The 22,864-nt window shown below is 48.2% G+C and overlaps 1 protein-coding gene across 1 annotated transcript in view; it reads left to right on the top strand.

Moving 5' to 3' along the window:
* The window catches only part of NTN3 (netrin 3), a 99,891-nt gene that overhangs the window by 3,324 nt on the left and 73,703 nt on the right, over positions 1-22,864 (top strand). The window contains exon 2 of the mRNA XM_039493280.1: positions 19,513-20,335. Within this exon, the coding sequence (XP_039349214.1) occupies positions 19,558-20,335 (778 nt within the window). The 5' untranslated portion in view covers positions 19,513-19,557. The remainder of the gene's footprint in view (positions 1-19,512; positions 20,336-22,864) is intronic.

Raw genomic sequence — 22,864 nt, 5'->3', positions numbered from 1 at the left:
GTTTAGTGCTGGGCACAGAGATGGGTTTTACAAGGCATGAAGTAGATCCGGGGCCTAAGAGATGTGAGAGTCCCAGAGCCAGGCCTGAGAGGATGCAGGCCTTCGTGCAGGGAATACTGGGGCCCCAGAGGGATGCCGGTTTCACAGCTTATGGCGATACAGGCTTCCAGGCAGGGATTCTGGGACCTGAGGGGACACAGGTGTCAGGGCAGGGGGCTCAGGTTCTGGGACCCGAGGGGACACAGGTGTCAGGGCGGGGGGCTCAGGTTCTGGGACCCGAGGGGACACGGGTGTCAGGGCGGGGGGCTCAGGTTCTGGGACCCGAGGGGACACGGGTCTCAGGGCAGGGGTTCACAGGCATCAGGGAATCCAGGCTTTGAGTGAGTACAGCTCTTGGAGTGTTGATGCCAGGGCCTGAGAGCAGTGCAGCTTTTGGAGCAGGGCCTGTGTTCTGCATCCTAGGAAAGCTTAGTATTACTACATTCGCCAAGCAGCTGGTAGTACTCAGAGTTCGTTCAGCACCTCATTCTCCCCTCACCTTTCCCCAAGTTCTGCACAGGGCGCTAGAGCGTTTTTCATATTCTGTCTTGCCCACGATGGTAAAAATGTGAGTCTATCTATCAAATCTATTCTAAGTCTCACAGACTTGGCCTGCACTCAAGCACAATACGCAGCCATGTGACACAAGGAGAGTTAAATGTCTTACCATTAACCAAGGAGAAACATTAGATCAACTCCGTGTCAGAGTGAAATAGATTTCTGGACCCGTTGTCATATGCCGCCCCATACCATACGTGAGCTATCTTTCAAAGCCAGCCAAGAGCTGTCATCTATTAATAACATATTAAATATTCATCCAGTCTATTTTAAACATCTGTGCCCGGCATGTTATGAAAAGGCAACAAGGAACGTTATGGAAACCAGATTACTTTGTTCCCGGACGGGACGTGATGAGGGCAAAAACAATAGGAGTTCTGCAGCAGAACTGTGAGAATCCCACAGCCCCGGCAGTTGGGATTGGATCAGCAGTAATAAAGCCCTCTGCATACCAAGTGATAGTCCTGCGAGCACGTGACAGAGTGGAACAATGCGGCAGGAATGTGTGAAGGGGTTTAGGACGGCTGGGCCAGGATTAAGGTCGTGTAAAGCAACAAGTCGGGCACCATTAGACGTTACTAAATGGTTTAGTGTCGGGACAGCCGCGCTATCCCGGCTTTCCACTCCTGGAAGAACAGTGGCTCCAGGTGTCTTCTTTAGCTACTGCTGGGCTTGGAGTGTTGTTAGTGGGAGAAATCACATAAGTAAGCATTGGAGTGAAGAGCTAGTCAGTGAATGCAGCAGACTAGGTCACTCCCTGAAATAGAATAAATTTTTCAGTATGTGCATCTAAGTCATCCCAACCTGCCCCTTCTGTGTGGTGTCTTTACTCAGTGAGCAAAGCTTGAGTTGGCAGAATCTCAGGGCTAAAATCATGATGGCCATTGTGATCTTACTAGTTTCAATTCTTTTCTCTCCGTGTGGTACTAAAAACTCTGCAAAACAGCTTCCTAGTGTTAATGGGAATGCTTTTAAGCAACCATTAATTGGCAGCTCTCCCTGCATATGTGACTGTCTTTGTTCAGGTTTGGGCCTTTATGGATTTATCTACATTGTTTTTGATAACATAGGAAATCTGGTCTCTTTATGGAAGACTTTCTTCCCTCCTCCCATCGCCATGTCAAGACTGAAATTTATGTAAGCCAAGGTCTGAGAAATTAGGCCAGATTCTGAAGGACACAAGTGTAAATTGGGAGTAATTCTGCTCATTTATGTGCAGTTGCTTATGTCTTATTCTAGTGTAACTGAGATCAGGATCTGGCCTATGTAGTTTAAACCATAAAGTTCTGTTTAGTGTTACCTGTACTTATATCTTAGTACTGCCACTGTGGTTTCACACAGCTTGTGTAATACTGTCTCATTAGTCTGCAACTGTAGTGTCCAATGCTGTGAATGCCTGTTCCAGGAAAGGGTCTCTTGGATGTTCTCCCTGTATTATAGTGTGTGCGTCCATACGTGTATGCTTTATGGAGTGAACAGCAGATGCCTCCAGACCCACTCTACTCTGAGAATCAGCAGAATGTAACCAAATCCAAGAGGAAAAAAATTGGGGTGTGTGTGTGTATATATATATATATATATATATATATATATATATATATATATATATATATATATATATTGTATTGATTTCTGATATTTAAATTAAAAATGGGCCAGAGCACATAAGGAAACACCAGTAACCTCATTAGCACCACTGGCATATAGCGCATCATGCTGTGCATGTGCCATTAGCAACCTCCCCTGTGCACACTGATCATTCCATTAACCCTCTCCCATGGGTGTGCTGGAAATGCCATTAGCTCTGTCTCTTTCTGGTCCTCCTCAGGGTACTGTTGGAGCACCTCACCAGCTTTTCTTCTAGCCATGCTGTCGGTGATGTCCCAGGCATATAGCTCCTTGGCCAGTGTCCATTTGTTTGGTTTAACTGTTATCTGCATTGCCACCTTATGTCAAACCCCACCACTGGCTGTGTGGAGTTTTTCCTTTCATTTTACATTTTTCTGAGCTGTGTTTTTATCCCGGCAACACATGGAATGATTTATCCGTGGCCGGAGCTGAGTTTGGTCTTGGCACATTCTGCTCGTAGGTTGGGGACAGAAACATTCCACAGCTGACGCTGGGCTAAACATGCACAGGAAGTAGAGCCAAAAAGGGGTTGGGAGGGCAGAGGGTCCGGTTCTGCAGTGAAGGGCACTTGTGGGTGAAATAGGCTGGACCCCCGTGTTAGAGGGATCACCACTTAAGGGGAGCCCCTGTTACAAAGAAGAGTTCAGAATCTGTAGATTTCTCACCATATGTTTCAATGGAGCAGGGTGGGAGCAAGAGAGAAAGGACTCTCTCATTATATGGACTAGTCACTAGACAGCACCCTGCATGTTCTGGTACCAGACATATCCTATTAATGGGGCATACTCCAGTAGTTGACACCCATCTATGGTTTTACCTTTACCCTCAACTATTTTCTGATTCCCAGCTGCATCTCACTTGGGAACTGGAATTTTTCCAGAAGATTTGTGGAGCCACTGGGGGGCGCTGTGCCAGGGATAAGCAATGGACTGCTAGAGGAGCATGGCAGGGCAGGATGGGACTTTTGGCTGGAGCCAGTCTTACCTTCTTCACAGTCCCTGCTTCCCCCTCTGTGCTCCTAATGTAACCGCCTCCCCCAGCTGCTGTTTCCAAGCAGAAAAGGGGTGCGGTACTCTGACAGACTCCATACACTGATCTTGTCAGCACTGAATAATGAACCAGATTAAGCCTAATGAACAAGTGCAACATTCACTGTAGGTCTCCAGTCTAAACCAAGCAGAAGGAGCATAAGCTCAGCAGTCGTCATATGAAGGCTTGGATGATTTATGTGTCATTCCTTATTTTTTAATTATCTTTCTAATGCTGCTGCCCCTCCATCCAGGCTCTCACATCTAAATAATTTCCACACGAGGACACTGCCTATCCCTCGCCTTACAGACCCCAATATCCCTTCTCTGCCCCTCACCTGCGGCTAGCCCACTCCCCAGGGTACCCCTTCCCTCTCCCTTCAACATCAGAACCAAATTCCCACCTGTGCCACCTGCTATTTTCCTCTTTTTAAAAACCTTCAGTCATCCAATCAGTGTGCAGAATCAATACCATCTGGCCTAGGTGACCAATCATCTCTTCTAAATAGTGGATAATTACTCCTGAATGGTCAAAGTGAACAGCTGGTAAACAACTCAGAGATTGAAAGTCAGTTGTTGAATGCTTGTGAATAATATAGACAGCCCCCAGAGTCGGGATCCCTTTGGCAGGGCTCTGTAACTGAACTCTGGGTTGAAATAATAATCAATATTATTTTAAATGAATAGTTTAATCAGATCTAGTGGTGCCTATAGAAAGCTGCTTTTTCTAATGGGTTGCTGGGGTCAGGTGCCACGTGGCCCATGACTGGGTGCTGGGGTGAGGGGCCGTGTGGCACCGAGACCTGTGACTGGGTGCCAGGGAAGGGGGATGCCTGGCACTAGGGTTTGCTGGTGACAGGATGGTGCCCACACCTGTCAAGTACAGTTGGACTTTGGGAGATGGGCTCTTTCTGAATCTATTTGTTAATCTGCAATTTCTTGTTTAATCTGAATTCCCCACCACCACCTTGCTCTGATTCCCACATCGTTGTGACTGAGGTTTCTGGAAAGGTCCCTTGCTCCTCACCAATGCCACTGGATGCATTCTTGCTGATTGACATCGAGCAGCTTCATGTTGGAGGGCATTGGGCCTGGCCGCGCTGTAACAGAGCACATACGTGCTCCCTCTTCTCCAGACAATCTTAGCTCTCTGCTGGAGCAAAGGGCAGCTTGCAGACGAGCTCATCCTTCACTGATCCTTGGAACTAATCCCCGGGGGTGTGCCAGGCAAGCAAAGGAGTGCTACAGGAGGGGAGACCAGACTTTCCATTTCCAAACTAATTCCAAATAAGGGAAAGTGTTTCCCTGGAGAGCTGCTGGAAAAGGGGGCCTGTGAAAATCCCCTGGAATGAAGCTTTATTTTCCCATTGCCCCAAGAGAAAAAAAGATCCATTTTATCTGCATTGTACTCGTATTCTTGTCACTATATAAAAACAGTAGAAACTGCCCTGTGGGGAACAATCCTGGGGCATAGAATGGGTGGTGATCTGACAGTCCTTTTCCATCTCGGAGTTCTGAGAGTCTGGGCTGATTTCACTAATTCAGTTAGTCTTGATTAACAATCACCCATTACCTATAAAGTAAATCTGATATGGCCACATTTTCCACGGATGGCACAACGAACCCCAAACCTGCCATGTAACAGACTGGCCTGTTGTATGTTATGCCCGCTCTAGTGGTGGGTCCACCTAAAGGAAAACCATCTAGTACTGCTGTCTGCTAATTTAGTTGCTCTTTTTGCTCAACTAGGCAGGTGCTGTAGGTCCTGGGCTCAAAATCTTCTGTTGACCCACAATAGGGATTATGTACAAAGGGTCTCTTTTGCACGAACCTGTTGTGTGCCCTCATAAGGTCCTTTGCAGATACCAATGTGGCTTAGCTAATTTTTTTTATTTTTTATTTTTGCTGGCTCATCCATTGCACCTGTCTTTGAAAATCTGACCCACAGGGAAAGAGTTTTAAAACCAAGTTCCTTGTCTGCACCTGCAGCCTGTGGGCACCGTGCTGTCCATTCAGACAACTAAGCACCATGTTGCACCCCAGTTGCTTGAGCTAGTGTGCTAAAAATACCAGTGTAGCTGGGATAGCATGGGCGGTGGCTCAGGCTAGCTACCTGAGTATCAGCCTGCTTAGACCACCTGGGTACATACTCAGCTGGCTAGCATGAGCCGCCCCCCGGGCTTCCCTCGGCTACTCTGTTATTTTTAGCACACTGGCTTCCAGCTGCAGTGTAGACAAACCCATAGAGCATAGCTGTGGCAGCATGAGCAGCAGGATGGGGCTAGCTGCACCGAGTACAGTCCTAGCCGAGATCAGAGGTACTCAGGGCAGCTAGCCACTTGGGCCACTCACACCTCTATGGCTACACTTTCATTTTTAGCATTCTAACTTGGACTGAGCTAGTGCAGATATATCTCCTTAAGTGGGAATTTTACACCTTCCAGCTCTAGTGTGGACATATGGTTAGACATCTAAATGCCACACATTGATCTTGCAGTTATTTATACCCCCATAACTGTGGTTGTAAAACAGAAGTTCCATTTAAGGCCAAGCTGAAAATCTGGCCCCATAAATTCTCTCCCTTAAGATATGCAGAGTAAGGATATCCACAGTTAGTGTTTATAAAATGTTTTAAGAGGCAGCGTGTTTAGGTGTTAATGGAATAGTTACTTGATTATTAAAATCACACTGATTTCTAATGTAAAAATTTAATACCTCCTTTAAACCTTAAATCCTATCAAGGCTCCAAAAAATAAACTAGCAGGGGAAATCACGTCACTTACCACTAAAATGCAGCCACCTCTAGGGTGGATTGTGGCACCTGTTTAACAGTGTGCAGCAACACCACAGGGCAGTTTAGGACAGCAAGTCAAGGAAAATATCCAGCTGGAACTGTAGTGGGAATTCAGGCCTCCAAAGGGCACTTTTGAGACATCCACTGGTGGCTTGTTCCTGGTAAAGAGTTAATGATGGGCTCTCACAGCCCGCAGAGGTGCTGACTCAGCTCTCACTGAGGCGGCTGCAGAGCCTGTCAGCTGGCGGAGTAAACGCACTTGCTGGAGCTGGTGGTGTTACTCACAGTGTATATTGGTATAAGTGAGATCACATTCAGATCTTTTTACTGTGCGTAACCTCCAGAGTCTCCACTGGACATGTTAACTGGGGGAGGGGCTGCCCTAAATTTTCTCCCCACCATGGGCCTCCCTGGTAACTTGCCAGCAGTCTGTGGGTCACGCTGAATAGGTATCAAATGGAGCAGATTGCAGCTGCCGTGATCTGCAATAGGCAGGTGAGGCCCACAGATACCACAGTCCCCAGATCTCTTTCACTGATGTCCTGGGGTGAGTTCTGGGTGGTGTGTGTGTGGTCTCTATCTATGGGATGGTGATAATGATTTCCATTCATTTGGGGCCTCTGCAACATTGATACATTGGTCTGCAAGCGTTGGCTCATTGCTTGACACAAGTGAGAGGCAGAAGCAGCAACCAAAACTGAAGCAAATGTTTTGGCACCAAGCCTTCCAGCCCCAGTCCTGCCTCTCTCCCTCAGCTCTTCCACTGAGTGAGTTGCAGAAGCATCTGCTCCTCTGTAGGGGAGAGAAAATATTTACTCAGCGTGACTCAGAAAGCCAATAAAATGGGAGAGATGGGCAAGAAACATTTATCTGCCCAGGTCCAAGGTCAGGCCCTGGCCACAGCCGGTTGCTGCTAACGGGAACGTTGGCACAGTGCAATTGTAGCTGGCTGCTGGGTTGAGGACAGAATGGGGGGGTGGCTCATTGTGACCCCCCCTTACATGCCAGCATAAGGATCAGCCACAGTCTGGGCTTTTACGTTTCTGTCACTAATAGTGAGAGTTCAGGCCAGACCCTCAGCTGGGGTAGATGGGCACAGCTCCATTGAAATCAGTGGGGCTGTGTCACACCCGCTGGGGCCCATTATTAATCATTGTTGGTTCCTAGTGCTTGTGTTTATTCTTTCAGCTTTCACTAGCGGATCTGTTTTTTTAAGTTGGGCTCTTTGATGTGCCTCTTTATTTTGGAATGCTGTGGAAACTGAGCCTTGGGAATGGAATCTCTTGGGGTTACTGCCAAAAGGGTTTGTCATAATACGAGTGGCGTGTCTGCCTATTGCTCTGGGAATGACTGAAAATGGCCCAGACGCTCCAGGATGGTGTGCTGCAGATGGAGAAACATTGGTAGGAGCTAGTTCCATCCCAAAGGCTGCCAAAACCCATTACAAGCCAGGGACCTGATCCTGGTCTCACTCCTGTCTGACAGCAGGGTGACTTCAGTAGAGCAGAGGCTGATTTACACTGGAGTAACTGCGAGCAGAATTGGGGGATATGTTTTTATCATAGACACGGGGTTTAACAGGCCTCTGATTTTACTCTCCATAGGCTGAGTTTAGCCTGGTGTAAGCAGGGGCAGTTCCCCTCAGAGTCAATGGGAGATGAGGGTGCTCAGCTCCTCCCAGATGCAGCGTCATATCAGGGTTTCGACTGTTCACTATGGATTCCTCCTTCTTGCCTCTCTTTCTCCTTGGCAGAGATTTTTCCAAGTGGGTCACACTCCTGGATTATATCACCACGTTAGGCTGCTTTGTGAACATGTGGACCCCATCTTCATTGTGATGCAGAGCCATAGATATGTGGCTCAGAGATTATGCTGTTTGCACCTATGGCCTGGAGAGCACTGGTCTGGTTTTGCACTAGTAGTGTGTACCAGCAGGCAGGGGTGGTGGTGTTGAAAAACAGAGATTTAAAAAAAAAACTGATTTTAAAAAAATATTTTTTAATTTCAATTGATTTTTTTAATTTTGTTATTTAAATTATAATATTTTTCCTTTAAAAAATAAACCTGATTAAAATTAAATCTGAATTTAATACAACATATGTTAAGGCCTACACATTTTAAAATCCCTTAAAACATTCAAATAAATATGCTGAATCCATGAACCGCTATCAAAAACTTTGCATTAAAGGCTGCTTTTCATTATAAAGAGAGATTTTCCCCCCTGATTCTAACTTTTGAGGTCAAGCTTTATAAACACAGCACAATAGATCATGTATTGTATTAAGGGCTTGTTTTGTTTATCACAACTACATCTGATATACTGTTTTGTGTGTTTAATTAAATTCCAATTACTATCCTAATGCAGCCTGATACTAATATTGAGCAAAAAGTTAACTACCCGGTAAATAAACAATATATCATTCACCATTTTCTAACACACTAACAATGTACAATTAATAAGAATCTGAAAATATTATGTCATATAATTGCTTAAATGCATATAGTTATTGCGTACCCTCATAGGTTGCAAAAAGATGTACAAAATCTCATGTAAAGGCTCTATTTAGCTGCAAATCAACATAGTTTAATGGTTATATCGACCAATGAGAAAATACCTTTCTTTAGAAAATTCCCCGAGGCACAAATTAAAAAGTTGATTAATGACTTAAATGGAGGCTTTCCACTTGATGATTTAAATGGCTGACTTAAATTGCCTTGATTTAAATCAATCCACTCTGCCAGCAGGTGATGCAGTTGTGGAATCATGAAGGTGTCTTTGCAGTAGAAGGCACACTGATGTGTTTGCTGGTGGGTTCTGGCTTGCAAATATTAGCAAGTTTGGGGTTTTTTAAGTATTATTATGGTAGATCCTCACTGAGATTGGGCCTCATAGTGTTAGATACTGTGCAAACAAAGAGCAAGAGACAGCCCTGTCCCAAAAAGCTTACAATCTAAAGAGACAAGACAGCTCCTGCTGGGAGAAAGGAAAGATTGTCATCTCTGTTTTACAGAGGGGGGGCTGAAGTACTGAGAGGTTAAGTAACTTGCTCAAAGTCACTCAGGGATTTGAAGCCACACTTCTTGAGTTGCCAGCCAGTGCCTTACACACAAGACTGTCAATTCACTCATTGATTTAAAGCAATCTCCTCCTGGCTGCTCATGTTCACGTGTGCTCATGCAAGATACATTGGGAGAGATAAATTTAAATTTTGATAATCTCAGCTGGGAACAAATGAATCCTGTACAGGAATTTGCTATTAGAAGCTTATTCCAAATGTAATAAATAACTGAAGCATAATAGGGTGAGACATAGGGAGGCTCTCCAGGGCCTTGTAGGGTGACCTCTCTGCATTGGGGTCTTTTGGTGGTGTAGTGGAGGAATGCTGGTGTGTCATAAACAGATGAGTCATGTGTGTAGTCTCTCTCCACTGAGAAAACAGGGGAGCTGGGTGTGTTGTTTGGACTCTCTGCACATAGGATAACAGGCTGCGCTATGTATCTGGGTTGGGCTCTCCCTATGGCATAATGTGGGAGCTGTGTGTGTTAGGGTCTCTCTGCACAGGAGAACAGGATGGGCTAAGTGTATATATTCTGGAGTCTCCATAGGATAACAGGGTGGGCTCTCTATCTTTGGGATAACTGGGTGTGCTGGAAAGGGAGTCTCTCCATGAGACAGGTCCAGGCACATTTGGAAAGGTTGGTACTTTGTTATTTTTTAAGTAGGTTCACCTTAGCCTGGGAATAGGTTGAACTGAATCTGGAATCGGGGCCAGGGAGTGTCCAACATCACAGCAGGGCAAGATATAAGACCTCAGAGGCAATGAAAGGTACAGAAGAAACAGAGCTTCCTTCCTGTGCTATGGCTCCTTTCCCCAGAGAGCTCCCCCATCCCAGGACAGCTGGTGTGGTGTAACTCACCCTGCAGGCAGACCAGACACAGTGGCATATGCACACAGATGCGCAACGTGTACAATGGCAGCAGCCTTGTTAGTTTGTAGGAAGGGAAAAAATGAATGACAGCCCATTGCACGGAGAGCAAGGAGTCTGTAAACACCAAGAGTCCTCTTTGCACTGCCCTCCGCCAGGCCAGCACTGAGTTACCACTGGGGTTCTCTGCTGCTGGGTAGGAGATAGAGTGAGCTGGGTTGTCCTCCATGCATTGTCCTCTGCCAAGAGGATCTAGCTCTCCTAGCAGCTTGGAAGGAGAGGAAGAGCAGCTGGTGGTGCTTTCCAGTGTCCTCAGATCAGGATTCAGCACTGATCTCATGTGCTCTTTTGCTGGACAGTTCCCAGTGCACACTGGACAGAAGAGGAGCAGCTGCAGCATCCTGCCCCTCCTGGCAGAGCTTGGGATGGGAGATCAGCAGGGCTTCTCTCTCTCTCTCTCTCTCTCTCTCTCTCTCTCTCTCTCCCCCTCTCCCCCTGCAGCTTTCCTCTCCTCATTCTGTCTGGGCCTGAGCTGAGCTCTGAAATAGCGGATGCTGGCACTGGGCTGGGGAATACTGAGTCTGGGCTGCTGCTGGATTAGCCCCAAGGGGATTGAAGTCCCTACCCAAGGTGCCAGACGATCCAGTGTGTGCTGGCCACAACACTCAGCAGGGTGTTTAAGACTTATTAAGTGGGGGTGATGAAAGGGAATTTGTAGGCTGGGGAAATGAGTGCTTGGCCTCCGGTGGGGGAGACTATGTTGACTAGAGGTGTGTGTGTGTGTGGGGGGGGGGCTGCTGAGCAGGTGTGGATTGCACACGCTCACAATAATGCATCTCTTGCTCAGATCAGCCATTGTCCCTTGGGAGGCGTTGACGAAGCAGCCGCCCTGCTATAAATCAAGGGTTCAGTCGCAGACCAGCTAGCTGCTTTGCTGTGTCTGCTGGCCCTGCCAGGAGTATTTCCTATAATCAGCATTATCCTGTTCTTTCTCTTCTACTGTGTTTTTGCTGTTTGATCCCAGCAGCGCTGCAAGTCCGGACTGTGCCCGTAAAGGGAAGGAAGCCACCAGACATGCTAAACTAATGCTCTTGGCAGAGAAGCCAGTGACCATCTGCACATTTCAGTTAGGGCAGCAGCACCAGGGAGAACCTGACAAAGGGCCCAGTGAATTTGGAGAGAAGGAGTTAGAGAGGCTGGGGGCTTGTCTGTTGTAACTACATAAGCCTTATTGTACTGAAACGATCACCCAATCTACTGCTAGTAAGCAACTTACCAGGGGAAGTCACACTGCTGCAAACCTTGTTTTGTAGTGGTGGAGCAGTTGTCTGCATTAGGGGTTTGCACCAGGGTAGTTACACTAGTGCATTGTGCGGGCAGGACACAGAAGGACACAGTGAGACAGGCATCTTGGTTTAGGGTGCCTGAAACTAGGAGATTTAGCAGGCTGGTAATGTTTGGGGGTTTTGGGGTGTTACCCCTCCCCGCCTCCAATTATACCCAGCATTTTGCTGGCATGTTATAGGTCTCCAGCATTGCATTGGGGTGGTAACGAAGCAAAGCATTTGCAGAGGAAAGAAAGTCATACATTCAGACAAAAACTTCATTTAGGAAGAGTTAAGGTTGGAAGTGTTTTCCAGGGGAGTCCAGCTGCCACTGTCCCCAAAATGACACTTGCTCTACAAAAACATTACAGAAAAAAAACCAAAATAACCAAAGAGCAAATGTTAAAAAATCTGGCAATGAATAGACAAGGGCTCCGGTCATCTCCCCCATTATCCATCCATCATTGCTGCTTGGCCTACACCCAGATGTTATGTCCTTGCCTTCTTTTGCTCTGTAATGAAGATGTGCTGTTGGATGGATGCTGTTGAGTTATGGATTGTTTGTTAATGATGCAGGAAAGATTTCCAAAGGAATTTGGTCTCAGGGCCCATTAGCTTAGTCAGAGTTTGATCAATTTTCTCACAATGCCATGTGGTGCTGGAGCCAAGAAATCTGCGTTCTGCAGGAGGTCTGACTAGATGACCATAAATGGTCCCTCTGACCTTCACAGCTACAGGCCTTTCCATGCCTAGTGGTGCCATGACTGGTCTGTTCTGTGTTGTGAAATGGGTTGATTATATCATCTGCAGAAGCCTATTGCAGTCTCCCTGACATGTGAAGTTGGAGGAGGGGGCATGACACTAGACAGAAACTTCCTGGTTTATTGGCCTCCCCCCATCCACATCCCTGCCTCGAAATCAAAGCAAGGATGAGAAGAGGCCTCTGCCTTTCCCTGTCATCAGATTGGGGATGGGATTTGTGGCACATACCCACCAGCCCCTCTCTGCCCTCCCCAAGATGGGTTATGCTGAGAAGGATGGTTCAGTGGCTAGGGCACTAGTCTCAGGCATAAGAGACCTGGGTTCAATTTCTTGCTCTGCTACAGGCTGCCTGTGTGACCCTGGGCAAGTCCCTTACCTGCTTAGTGCCTCAGCTTCCCAATGGGGATAATAGCTGTGTGCTACCTGCCAGGGCACTGTGAGGATAAAGACACTACAGATTGTGCGATGCTCTGATACTAGGGGGCCATCTGAGTACTCTAGCTAGGTAGAGCAGAAACTGGTTCTCTCTTCTATGATGGGATATCAGGGGAGGAAATTTTCCCCTGCAAGCCTGGGATATGGAGGCCGGTCTCTCCATCCCTCTGTGGCTGGATATTATGGAGACAGTACCCTCTCATTCCCCCAGGGGGCTACTGAAGGAGGACAGTTGTGGTAAAGGAACAGGTTGGGAGTCAGGAGATCTGGCCTCTAGGTTGGGCTCTGCTCCAGATTTTGTGGGTAACCTCAGGCACATTGGTAATAGCACGTCAGTCATTGTTTTAAAAGAGTCCCCAGTTTTGAATGCACAGATTCAAGCAATTAGGCATCCATCTGTCCTACGCACACTGGCACTGGTACCCTCGGTTAATTTGGTGCAGAGTTGCATGCCAAGAAGAGGCCGACCAGATTCTTGATCTTTCGGTGCCTCAGTTTCCGAACTTGTAGAGCAGGGGTAACAACGCTTAGCTGTCTCAGGCTGCATTCAGTAATGTTTGAAGTGCTTTGAGATCCTCACAGGGAAGGTCCCATATAAGTGCCGAGTCTTATTGTATGGGAAGGCCCCAGTGTTTACATAGCAAATTGCCCCTTCTCTTCCGACATGGATTCCTGCTTAAAATAGATACCACATAGGTGGCAAGTCCAGGGATCAGTCTGAGGGGATCCCCAGTGACGTACTGGAACCCCCTTTCCCTGCCCCTCTCCTCCCGTTGGCTGGAGTTGTGAGGAGTCCAGTGCCAGCTCTGCTGTTCCAAAGTAGTCAGATGCATGGCTGTGCCTTGGCTGGGACAGGAGGAGCTTCCCAACCCGTTAGTGGTTTTGGCATTAGGAAAAGAGTGAGCTTCCTTCCAAAGGGCCGGCTCCATTCTTTAAAGGCAAAACTCCCAGATCATGTTAACTTGGTCCTCAGTCTCGCTCCCTTCTTCAGTGGGAGTGAGTGTCAGGAGTGGTGTCCAGGAGAAGGTGAAAGGGGGTGAAGTCTGAGCCTTAGCAATGTAAGGTTTGCCGTATTGGATCAGAGTTTGAGCGTCGAGTATGATGCCTCCAATACTTGATTCTTCAGAAGGAAGTGACAAGCCTGGGCTGGCTGTGCAGTGGTTCACACAGGGGTTGGGGAAGGATATGGGGAAATCTTTTCTGCATTGCTAATAAAATGAGAATATTTAAAAACTACAAAAACACAAAATATGGGGAAGAAAGTGATTTAGCTTCCCCTACATGCAGGGCCGGCTCTACATATTCGGCCGCCCCAAGCAGTCATGCGCGGGAGATGCCCCGGAGCCCCGGGAGCAGCGGACCTCCCGCTGGCTTGACTGGTGAGGGTCCACTAGTCGCGCGGCTCGGCTGGACCTCCCGCAGCTGCGGACGGTTGGCTGGTCCGGCGGCTCTGGTTGAGCTGCCGCAGTCATGCCTGCAGGAGGTCCAGCTGAGCCGCGCGACCAGCGAACCGTCCGCAGTCATGCCTGCGGCAGGTTCGGTCGTCCCGGGGCTCCGGTGGACCTCCCGCAGGCATGACTGCGGCAGGTCCGCTGGCCCAATCTGCCGCCCCTGATGACAACTGCCGCCCCACGCGCGTGCTTGTCACGTTCGGGTCTGGAGCCGGCCCTGCCTACATGCATGCTCCAGGACTGGTCAGTGGAGGGTGCGACCCATCCAGCCAAGTGCCTGCTGGGAAGTCTTTCCTGGCCTGTGCTTGGTGTATCTGCAGAAAGAAAAATTCTGCAAAGTAGCAGTTCCTGCTGTTCTGAATAAATACTCTGACCTGGCTTGCAGGGTGGGAGCAGCACTGATTCCCCATTCTGGCATTCTGAGTGCAGAAGGTGGGGGCCCGCACGGATTTTAAAAATTAATATTGGCCACTCCAGGCTTGTATTAAACTCCCAAGGTTACAGTTTCTTTCTGACCTTGGATGGGTAGATGCTGCCACCACCCAAATGCAAAAAACCCCATTGAAACCAGAAAGGTGCACTTGGGAATTCCTTGCTGTGGGGTACCCTCAAACTGTTTTACCCTCCCTCCAAGGGAAGAGCTGAGAAAGAAAAACAAAGGAAATTAGCTGTTGCCACCAGCTAATTTAACATGTGCACAAACCTCTTAGGACACCAAAAATCCTAATCCTATTTTTAAAAATGGTAAATTTTACTAAAACCAAAAAGAAAGAAAATACATCTGGAACTTAGGCTTTTGCTAGATTTAAAAAAAAACACTTACAAAATGTAAACATCAAGAATAACTTTCTTGAGGTCCAGCGTAAAAGTTACAAGCAAAACAAAAAGCATCTGGGGTTAGTACGGAGGAGTCCACCAGCCATGAGAAATAAACAGAAATAAACCTAATCGCGTCTTTCTAAACATTTCTGATCTACTTGCACATTTGGGGGTTCCAAATAAGTAGTTCTAGCTATGATCTAATGATTTATGATCATACCTGGCTTAAAGCTTCTCATAGCATAACTGCTCCCTGTTCCCTTCTTTCCCAGAGAACCACAAGAGAGACAAAAGGGAAGTTTCACCCTCCCCCCATTTTAAAAAGTTCCAGCCTTCCCCTTGGCTCTTCTGGTCAGGTACCAAGTCCCTTTCTTTTACCTGTGGGACTTCGTTAAGCCTTTACAGGTAAAGCAAGCAGAGAACCACCACCAAGAGGGATTCCATAGCCAACTGGCTGGCTGGGTGTCCACAAAAGGGAGCTATCCCCTATCTCATTTATCACAGCGGGCATCTCTGTTTTCCTAAAACTCCTTTTAAGAGGAAAGTGCCTAAGTTTGGCAGAAGCAAACATCAGCTCCCCGAGGCAGGGCTGTCTTTCCAGAACTGAGGATGTGGCATGGTTGCTTGTCCTGCTATTTCTTAAGACAGCCCCAGTTTTGACAGGGCCACTGAGAGTTTAAACGCCTCTTGCTGCATCTTCAAAGCCAATAGCACATCTTCAAGCCATAACAGGGGGATGTTGCAATGTCCTAGTGGAATGATACAAAGTCAAGATGTCTTGTTACATGGTTATTCTAGGATGTGGGGTGGAAGAATCCATCTCTGAGGACTGAGATTTCGCTCTCTCCCATTTCATTTCTACTTATACCAGATGTTGATCTCAGCTGTTTGGATGTAAATCCAGAATAACTCCATTAAGCTAGTGGAGTTACTGTAGATCTGCACTGGAATAACCAAGAGTAGAAGTTGGCCCGTTGTTCATACTCGTCTTTTAGAAGCTGGAACATTTGATTCCAATGGATTTTTGTCCTTTTCAACTTGGCAGACACTTTTGTTGGCTTTTATTTCATCCAGTCTCCCCTCCCAGCTTCATCTGCCACCTCTGACCCTGTCCAGGAACCTCAGGGTAACAGAAAATGTTCTGTTGGTTCTGGACAGCAGCCCCAGGGACCTTGAAGTAACAGAGAATGCAGTGGGGATCCTAGGCAGCCGCAGCAGCAGGAATGACAGGGCATTGGTTATATGCACTGAGCATAAAGTCTATGAAGTATCACTGCACCACAGCCCTATTTTTCATGCCCTGTTGCACTGTTTTGTCAGGTCACTGTTAGCACTATTATATATTGCCTGTATTGAGGTAGCTCCCAAAAGCTTCCATCAGGCTCAGGGTCCCATAGCGCTAGGTGCTGTATGTTTGTACACAGACAGACATGGCTCCTGCATGGAAGAAATTAAACCTAGAGTGAAACAAGATGAACATGCTAAACAAAAGCTGGGGAGTGGGGAGGGAGATTGAGGATGAAGAAGGTAAGATCCAGTGGTTACACAGATTAGCTACATGCATAGCTCCATGGTTCCTGGTCATTCCAACTTGTCTGAAATGTAAAATAAACCAAATCACCTGTCCTGAACTGCCAGCCAATCTAGCCATCAATGGTTTCCTGTAGATCTTAGAGTGGGCAAGCTCACCCTTTATATGTGTTGAAAGTTTCTCTTTCACAGGCCTCCTGTACAATAGAAAGTTTCTGCTTAAATTTCCCACCATTGCTTCCCCTGGTTCACCTTGGCCACTGATGGCAAAGGTGAGAGCTAGATGAGCATGCATGTCATTTCTGTGACATCACATAAGACATTTTCACTATCCTGCTCACCCACGCATGGGATTTAATTTTCTACATGCTTACGAGCAGACTCACACACAATGGTTGCTACATGTCAAGCACATTCATGCATGTCACTATTTGCATGACTCTTCTGTCCCCCACCCTGCCATTTTCACTGATATTTTCCTCCCCTTCATGTTCCCTCAAAACCGGAATATCTGCACAGCTATTTTTAACTCCACAGCCTGAGCCCGCAAGCCCAAGTCAATTGATCCAGGCTCTGAGACTCAGCACTGGGCGTTTTTCTTTGCAGTATAGGGCTTAAAACACGGACAGAGGCTTGTAGCCTGTCTACAGTAGGGCTCCCACCATTGCTAACATGGAACTGCCCCAGGGTTAGCACCAATGGGAGATTTTAGCTGACGTTTCCAAGCCTAGAGTCAACCTGCCACACTAAAAGCAAGCCCAGCACGTGGCTGAACACAGCTTGACTGTGATAGAGAAAGGGACCCTGGCACTAGCGTCACATGGTGTGAGGAGTCAGTGCATCAGAAGTTGGGCTGCCCCTGCTGTAGTGGGTTCTTCCCAGTCTGTGCTCTCTACAATCGCTGCTTCACTAAGGCCTCATCTATAGTCCCTACCTCTTCGGGGGGCTGTGAGGAGAAATACATTATAATGCTGAGGCACTCAGATCACTGCAGTGAGGGGGCCAGATAAGTACCGGTAGATAGATATGGAGGGCACAGAAGAACCAAAGCCAGATAGAAAAAGTTTGCCAGGGTAGCTACACCAGCAAACCCTCCTAATGGAGGCGTAACGTCTACTGGCACAATTGTGCTTTTGCCAGCACAGCTTCTATAAGGTGACCAGATGTCCTGATTTTATAGGGACAGTCCCAATTTTTGGGTCTTTTTCTTATATAGGCTCCTATTACCCCCCCATCCCCTGTCCTGATTTTTCACACTTGCTGTCTGGTCACCCTATTCTACTAGGTCCCCAGTGAAATAAGCTAACCCACCAAACTCACTCTTTTCTGGACTAACTGCATGTAGGTCTTGTAGAAAAAGCTTTTACTAATGTAAAAATGCCACACAATATCACCCCCTAATTGACATTCCATTATATGCACAAAGGTTTCTCCTGAAGACATCTCCCCCCACCCCCCAGGATGGGTGACTATCAGGAGAGCCAAGGGCAGGATGAGGGAAGAGGAAAGGAAATTGCTTGATTAACCTCCCATTCAGAGAATAAACTCTGGCCCTGGCTTTGCAGTGGGTGGGACAGGCCCTGTTCTCTCAGAGAATGGCTGCCCAGTAGGCTCTGCTTAGCCCTGGTGTGTTCACACCTCCCCCTCTGACTTTGATGTGGGACACAGAGTTTGGAAGCTGGCTGGCTCCCCTCCTGGGGGCATTAGGAGCTAATTAAATCCCTGCATTCTCACCCTTCCTCAGGCAGGAGCACATTGTCCAGGGGGCAGGGTGGGGTTGGGGGTGGGGGGGGGAAAGGACATCAAAGGTTCTGGAGTAATTGAAAGATTGACACTGGCACAGGAGGGAATGGGAGCAGAGCAGTGTGAATGGACAGTGAGGAAATGCTAGGGGAGCATTGAATTGGGGTCAGGAAAGCAACCTGGGCTGATGCACCCCAGGGAATCTGGACACTCCAGTGTAGCATGAGCTGCTTCCTCACTGGGAATTCTTAGGCTTTCACTGACTCTCAGTGCAATGCAAACTGGTTTTGTTGACTGGCTGTACAAGTGTGGCCAAAACACAGAACGACAGAATCCCTGCATGTTGTCAGAGGCACTTAGCATACATTGCAGGTGCTCAGACACTACAGTGGTGAAGGTAACAACAGAGTGATTAATAATAATCAGGCTTAGCTCTTATGCACAGCTTTTCACACATAGCTCTCAAAGTGCCTTAAAGGAAGGCAGTATCCTTATCCCCATTTTACAGATGGAGAAACTGAGGCCAGGAGAGGGGTAAGTGATTGGCCAAGGTCTGACAGCAGGTCAGTGGCAGAGTTGGGAATAGAATCCAGGTTTCCAGGTGCCCAGTCCCCAGTTAGTGAGAGCCCCTTCCTAGAGCACAATGGCCAAGAGTCTCTAAAGTGTTTAAGCACCTAACTCCCATTGATCTTTGAAGACCTGGGCCTGTGATCCTACCTTTAGCAGCTCTGAATGTATGATTATCTTCAGTGTTAATGACTTTACTGGTATGACAAAGTGCACAAGTGTCGCCAAAGTTAATATATTGGGTAGTGCTGGCAATTACTCACTGTCTTCTTCTCTTAATGATACTTTGCAATTTTTTTGCACCTTCTAGAGGAGGCTCTCCAAGTGCCTTAGAAACACCAGTCTCACTGTGCCACCGGAAAGGAGGGGAATATTCTGACTTCCACTTTACTAACGGGAGCCTAGGCACAGAGAGGTTATGTGACTTAGCCGAGGTCACACAGCTAGTTTGTAACAGAGCCAGGAAAAGAGCCAGAGCTGTCTGACTCCCAGCCCATTGTCTGCACTATAAGGCCACCCTTCCTCCCTTAACCCATAGGCCCATATGCTATCTGCCCAGCTGTCTGTCAAGCTATTTTATGGAGCAGGGAGATAATCATAAATGAAGTGTTACCAAGAACCCCGCCCCCCTGCCATCTAAACGAGATCTGGCTGCTTTCCGTGGTTACAATCTGGGAGAAAGGCACCCAGAGGAGAGATGTCATCAGACTCAGACCTCTGCATGCTCGCCAGCACTGGCAATAGCCAATCAATCAGCTCTGGCTGTTCTCTGCCATCTGACACCGGCATAACCCCCAGCCAGCCTCCAAACACTGGCTTGGCCTCTGCGTTTCTACCTGCCAAAAGGGAGCTCAGACCTTGGGGGTTGGAATGTGTGATTCACTGCTCCTTTGCTTTATGTTTAGGGAGGATTTGGCTTGTGTGTCTTGGAGAGAGCTTGTCCGGCGAGGATGGATCTCTTGCACCTCTTACGGCTGCTGCTTACCACCTGTGTGTTCGGCCTGTCCCAGACAATCAACCCCTTTGTGGTGCAGCAAACTGCATCTGACCCTTGCTACGATGAGAACAGCGCCCCCCGGCGCTGCATCCCCGAGTTTGTCAATGCTGCCTTTGGGAAGGAAGTGCAGGCCTCCAGCACGTGTGGGAAGCCTCCCACTCGCCACTGCGATGCCTCAGACCCTCGCAAAGCCCACCCGGCATCTTACCTCACGGACCTCAACACTGCCTCCAACATGACGTGCTGGCGCTCCGAGAGCCTGCACCTTTCCCCTCAGAACGTCACGCTGACCCTCTCCCTGGCCAAGAAGTTTGAGGTGATTTATGTCAGCCTGCAGTTTTGTTCGGCCCGGCCTGAGTCAGCGGCCATTTTAAAATCTATGGATTATGGCAAGACCTGGGTGCCTTACCAGTACTACTCCTCCCAGTGCCGGAAGATCTACGGCAAGCCCAACAAAGCCACCGTCACCAAGCAAAATGAGCAGGAGGCGCTGTGCACCGACGGCCACACAGATCTGTACCCGCTCACTGGGGGCCTCATTGCCTTCAGCACGCTGGACGGCCGGCCCTCTGCCCAAGACTTCGACAACAGCCCAGTGCTCCAGGACTGGGTGACAGCTACGGACATCCGGGTCATTTTCAGCCGCCCCCATTTGTTCCGGGAGCTGGGGGGCCGGGACAATGAGGAGGACGATGGCGGGACCGGCTCGTCTTCATACTACTATGCCGTGGGTGAGTTCCAGGTCGGGGGGCGGTGCAAGTGCAATGGGCACGCCTCCCGCTGCGTGAAGGACAAGGAGGGCAAGCTGGTGTGTGACTGCAAGCACAACACCGAGGGCCCCGAATGCGACCGCTGCAAACCCTTCCATTATGACCGCCCGTGGCAGAGGGCCGACGCCAGGGAGGCCAACGAGTGTCTAGGTAAGAGATTGCTCCTCTTCCTCGCCCACCACAATCAGATCTGGGAGCATGTGCAGAGAAGCAGGGGCAGATGTACTCAGACAGCATTCTGTCTAAATCACACTCATCAACGTGGTATCTCCAGAATGATCAATGGAGCAATGCCAGGGATGAATGTGGCTCAGTATTTTCTGTCTGTCTATGGGTATGACTACACTGCAGCACATACAGACAGACCTGAGCTAGCATTGATCTAGCTAGTGTGGGTACTAATAGTAGGGAAGCTGAGGCAGCGAGGGCTGCACAAGGCCAGCTGGGACCCTGGGTATGTACTCACGCTGCCGCTTTATTGCCCAGGGCTTCACTGCTATTGTTATTTGAGCAAGCTAGATCAAAGCCACATGATTGCAGTGTAGCCATCCCCTAGCTCACACTCATCAACAGTGCCTCTCCAGAGTGGTCAGTGGAGTTACACCAGGGATAACTTTGGCCCAGTGTTCTGCTTCTCAGAGCAAGTACTCCCTTACTGAGCACAGTGCTTGGGTTCTCCTAGAGAGCAGCTGCTTTGGGCTGGATAGATTAAAAATCCCCTCTGCCATCACACCTATTAGAGCCGCACCTAAAATTCATAACAAACCTCAACCTTTTTAGAGGTTTGGAAAAGCTCAAGTAACTCATTCCCCCGTCCTTTATTATGCTTCATTCTCGTAGGTGTCTTTGCATCTTCCATGAATCAGCCAGATGCAAAAGCACCAAAGTACCCTGGGAAGTTTTGTTACGATTTATTACTTGAATGATGACATAAATGTCAAGCACAGCACTTTACAACACAATTAAAAATTGATCAGGGCCTGATGCTGCTCTCGCTTACACTGGGTGTAAATGAGGAGTTACTCCAGTGTAACAAATTGGCTTACTTCAGTGTAACTCTGGTGTAAGTGAAATCAGAATTGAAGTCTGAGTTTCATAGGGGAACCAGAGGGAAAGGAGGAGGAGAAAACCATATGATTATGCAGCCACATGGGAGGCTAATGAATGTATCTAGAGGACATTGGAGAAGCTTGTTAGGTTTTTTTATATTTAATGTATTGTTTATATGTGCCAGAGCCCAACTTCCTGTTCAAAACAATATTGCAAGAGTACTTTTATTATGGTTTGTGGGTCAGTGGCTAAAGCTGGGCTCCCAAGAACAGAGTTAGTTGCTGTTTTGAAAATGTATAGGCTAGTGTGTTCCCCCCCACCCCTCAGTCTCAAAACTGGTTGAATCAGTTTTGCTCAAACAAGCAAGCAAATGAAGCCAAATCTGGTCAATTCTGGACTGAACGGTGAAACTGTAGGAAAATCATGAACTGAAAAGAGAATAATAAAATGAGAGTAACTGAGCAAGCTTAAGAATAGCTTCTGCTAGTCACCCTGGCTATAGCAATCTATTCTATCTAGTATATATCCAGAGTAACTCCACTGGAGCCAGTGTAAAGCGGATTGTTAAACTAGAAGAGACTCGGAGCTGAGGGATTCAGATCAGGGTCTGGGTTTTGAGGATGTTTTCCAAACCCAACCTCTGAACCTCGTGAGGTTCACCCCCCACCCCACCCCACCCCACCTTCACCTCTGGGTTCTGATTGCATCATTGAGCTGCTTGGCTGGTCCTTGACCATCCATGTCCATGCTTGAGACAGCAGAGTATCCCCTGACCTCCCCAGGAGAGAGGAGGCTGAAGAGGTCCCTCACAGGCAGATAATGTTCGCCATCCCTTCCAGAAATATCCGAGGAGATTGCTCCTTCTCCCCCCCCCCCGCCCCCACCATTGGGGTCAGTCCTTTGGCAGATGGAACTGAAAAGATAGAGAAAAGAAAAGCCAGGAGGAGGAGGGAGAGAAGCGCTGGCCCTTTAAGATGTCCCTGACAAGCCCGCCACACACACAAAGGCGGCTTAGCAGAGCTGTCGTGTGAAAGTTTTTCCTGTAGACTCCATCCCCTCTGCCTCCCTTTCCCCTCTCAGGCTTTGTGCCCTCTGTGAAGGGCCCTGAAAGAGCTCCTCCATCACACGCCTCCAAAGGGCTTAGCGGCTGAAAGCCGGATTAGCTCCTCAAGCCCTCCCCTCTGTGCCTTTCAACAATGACATCTTGCCAGCCAGCCCGAACAAATGCAGCAATTAGCACCAATTGAAGGGAGAGGGCCCACCTGGCCATTCGCTTTGCACAGCCTTGGCATTCCCTTGCTGCCACCCCTGCAAATCCCCCTGCAGCCCCGTTCTAGGGGTCCTGCACCTCTGGAGGCTGAGCTGGCCCCACCTTGGCGTGTGGCTAGGCCCAGCCTGAGCCTCGGTAGCAGGGCAAAGGCAGCCTAAACAGAAGGTGCC

Source organism: Mauremys reevesii, linkage group 10 (assembly GCF_016161935.1).
Source record: "Mauremys reevesii isolate NIE-2019 linkage group 10, ASM1616193v1, whole genome shotgun sequence".
Classification (NCBI taxonomy): Eukaryota; Metazoa; Chordata; order Testudines; family Geoemydidae; genus Mauremys; species Mauremys reevesii.
The sequence above is the reverse complement of the archived record's forward strand: the minus strand, read 5'-3'. Positions and strand labels throughout refer to the sequence as shown.